Genomic DNA, 3,370 nt, shown 5'->3' with positions numbered 1-3,370 from the left:
ATCAGGAGTTCTAGGTCATCCTTAGCTATGTTGAGAATTTGAGGAAAGATCGGGCTACATGTGACCCACATTTTAAATTCTTAGTACTATTATTTGAAAGGCAATTTTTTAATATTTAAATTAATATATATGTTAATTTAATTTAATTTTAATTTGATGGCCTCTTACTGACATTTTATTGTCTGGCATGTATTTTGCGTCATATCTAAGAAGCATTGAGTTATTTGAGAATGTAGGCTTGTACTTTCTTCTAAGACTTTCACAGTTATAGCTCTTATATTATAGACTTTTGTCTATCCTGAATTAATTTTATATATGACCTTAGACAGGGGTTTTAATTCATTCCTTTCCATATAATCAACTTTGTTGATTAAAAATAAGAAATGTCTTTGTTAGGTTTCTAATGTTGAGCTTCATTTTCACATTAATGCCTTTCCTTCTTTCTGCTTTCTTTCAGTTTTCTGTGGTCCTTGGGTATTGTGTTTCATTGTATCTTCTGAAGGTGTTCGAGGAAATATATTCTCATTTACTGTGTTGATAATGTCCATAGACTCTGATGTGACTGTTGTTGTTGTTGTTATTATTGTTGTTATTTTCTAAACACTCAATAATTTAGCTAGTAAAAACTATTTTCTTTTGTAACTGGCACATAATTGCACATATGTAGGGTACTCTACGATAATTCAATGCATGGGGAATGGAGACAGGTGGAGGGGAGAAAGTCTCCTGGGAGACATCTTGGGGAGGGGGGAACCAGTGCATAGTTATTAAGGAGGAAGGGACAGTGTTCTACCACCCAATCAGTGGTTCTTGGCAGTAACCTCCTGCAGACTTTACAGAATTTAGAATTTTAAAACACTTTTCTGAGACTATCTGTGTGCTCATATATTTGGTAAGTTAAGTAGGAAATTGGGAGTGAAGTGTGTTCACTGGTATAACTGAAATATGATGATAGCATGCATATTCACATTCATGTTTTATTATTGTGTTTAGCATTTTCTTTCTTGTCATTCTTTTAAAGATAAACTCTCATGGAACCCAGGCTGGACTCAAATTCACTAGGTAGTGGAAGCTAGCCATTAACTGCTCATCTTTCTACCTCCATCTCCCATGAGCTAGAATCTTAAGAACCTGCCTGCAGCTTTACAGTTCTTGACAGCAGAGGTTTTGATCTTTCCATTTCACTGAAGCTGTGAAGAGTGGTCTAGATACCACAGGTCTTCACTTGGTAGTTTTCTTACTGGTGAGTCATGATGTCTAGAAGCCTGGGAAACAGAAATGGCTGTCTGGAATATGGAGTGTGTGACGCTGACAGATCAGAACACGTGCTGCCCGCAGACCCACAAGATTGGCATAGGTATGGCAGCAGTCATCCAAATGCTCTAAGACTTCAATGCAGGCAGTTATGACCATCTCCAGCGACTAAAACATTGTCTGGGCTTAAAGATTATTACTGTGTTAGTTATCAGGCACTGAACCAGGGCCAGAGTAGCTATAGAACACAAGAGAGTGAGTGAACAAATCTGGAATCCTTACAAGATAGCTAGGTAACTATAGGACCAGTAAAGATACCTTGGCCAGATAAAAGGTAGAGAAGCATGCAAGGAGACTATTTCGATGGTCATCATTTGCATCTTGCAGAACTTTCTGGACAAGTATCTTGGGCAGGCTCAATTCTCCTCTGCATAAACCACATGGTTACTGTACAAACACTGTCATTCTTCTCTAGAGCTGAGAGAAAGGTGGGCTGAGCAACCATCTAGAGTGACCCGTCTTAGAAAGCAAACTCAAGCCTGCCCTCATTGACTGCTGCGCCCATGGCAAGAGGGAATGAGACCGGCACCTTTGAGTTCCTCCTCTGGGGACTGTCGGAGCAGCCACAGCAGCAGCACATCCTCTTCCTGCTCTTCCTGTGGATGTACCTGGTCACAGTGGCTGGGAATCTGCTCATTGTCCTGGCCATCGGTACTGATGTGCGACTCCACACCCCCATGTACTTCTTCCTCGCCAGCCTGTCCTGTGCCGACATCCTCTTCACCTCCACCACGGTACCCAAGGCCCTGGTGAACATCCACACCCAGAGCAGGACCATCTCCTATGCAGGATGCCTGGTGCAGCTCTATTTCTTCTTGACCTTTGGAGACATGGACATCTTCCTCCTGGCCACAATGGCCTATGACCGCTTTGTAGCCATTTGCCACCCTCTCCACTACACAATGATCATGAGCTTCCAGCGCTGCTCACGCTTGGTGACAGCCTGCTGGACCCTGACAAATCTTGTGGCCATGACACACACCTTCCTCATATTCCAGCTCTCCTTCTGCTCGAAGAAGGTCATTCCAGACTTCTTCTGCGACCTGGGACCCCTGATGAAGATCGCTTGCTCTGAAACCCGTATCAATGAGCTCGTGCTTCTCTTCCTGGGGGGGCGCAGTCATCTTAATCCCCTTTTTGCTCATCCTTGTGTCTTACATCCGCATTGTGTCAGCTATCCTCAGGGTCCCTTCTGCTCAAGGGAGGCGCAAGGCCTTCTCTACCTGTGGGTCTCACCTTGCTGTGGTGACCCTGTTCTTTGGGACAGTGATAAGGGCTTATCTGTGTCCCTCCTCATCCTCCTCTAACTCAGTGGTAGAGGACACAGCAGCTGCTGTCATGTACACAGTGGTGACCCCCCTGCTGAACCCCTTCATCTACAGCCTGCGGAACAAAGACATGAAGGGAGCCCTGCTCAGAATTCTCAGGGGCAAAATCTCTTTCTCCTGGGGCCAGTGACTTCTACAGAGAAACTGAAGGTGTCCTCAGTCCCCTCTGCTGAGGATCTTCCAGGAAATACTACCTCAGCTGCCCTCTGGATCCCACATATGCCTGACTCCTTGCTTCAAATTTCTTAGATTTGAGGAAAATGAAAATCTCTTTTTAGGCTTTGATTTGTTATGAATTGCCTCTTTGTTCATTTTTTTATAGTCATGTGACCTAGAATGATTATTTAGTCACTGACAGGCAGCATAAAATACAATTCTTTCTATGGGGACAATTATTCTGGAACTGGAGACTCTTTTTTTTTTCCTAAAGAAAATGACTATTTGGAGAGTGTCATCCATGAGTACAAAGCATTTGGTCATACCAGTTCTTCTCTCCCCCATCCAACTTCTCCCATGATCCTCCACATTCCACTATCAAATTCATGTCCTCTTCCTCTATCACATGCACAATTACACATGTATTCACACGTATATGTCTCCTAGTATGTCCAACTGGTGTTCTGCATACATGTGGGTATAGGGTTGAATACAGGGATATGGGCAGCCTCCCACAGAGTTTTTCATAAAGAAAATTGATTCTCCCTCCTTCAGCAGCAGCTGGCTGCCTG

The 3,370-nt window shown here is 43.5% G+C and overlaps 1 protein-coding gene across 1 annotated transcript; it reads left to right on the top strand.

Annotated features, from left to right (window-relative positions):
* Positions 1–1,817: 1,817 nt before the first annotated feature.
* On the top strand, positions 1,818–2,772 carry LOC110539871 (olfactory receptor 1P1-like). The gene is given in 2 exon segments (XM_021626696.2): positions 1,818–2,423; positions 2,425–2,772. Coding segments are annotated over 2 exon segments (954 nt in total).
* The last annotated feature ends 598 nt before the right edge of the window (positions 2,773–3,370 follow it).

The sequence above is a fragment of the Meriones unguiculatus genome, chromosome 7 (assembly GCF_030254825.1).
Source record: "Meriones unguiculatus strain TT.TT164.6M chromosome 7, Bangor_MerUng_6.1, whole genome shotgun sequence".
Lineage (NCBI taxonomy): Eukaryota > Metazoa > Chordata > Mammalia > Rodentia > Muridae > Meriones > Meriones unguiculatus.
This window is presented reverse-complemented; position numbering and strand designations above follow the sequence as displayed.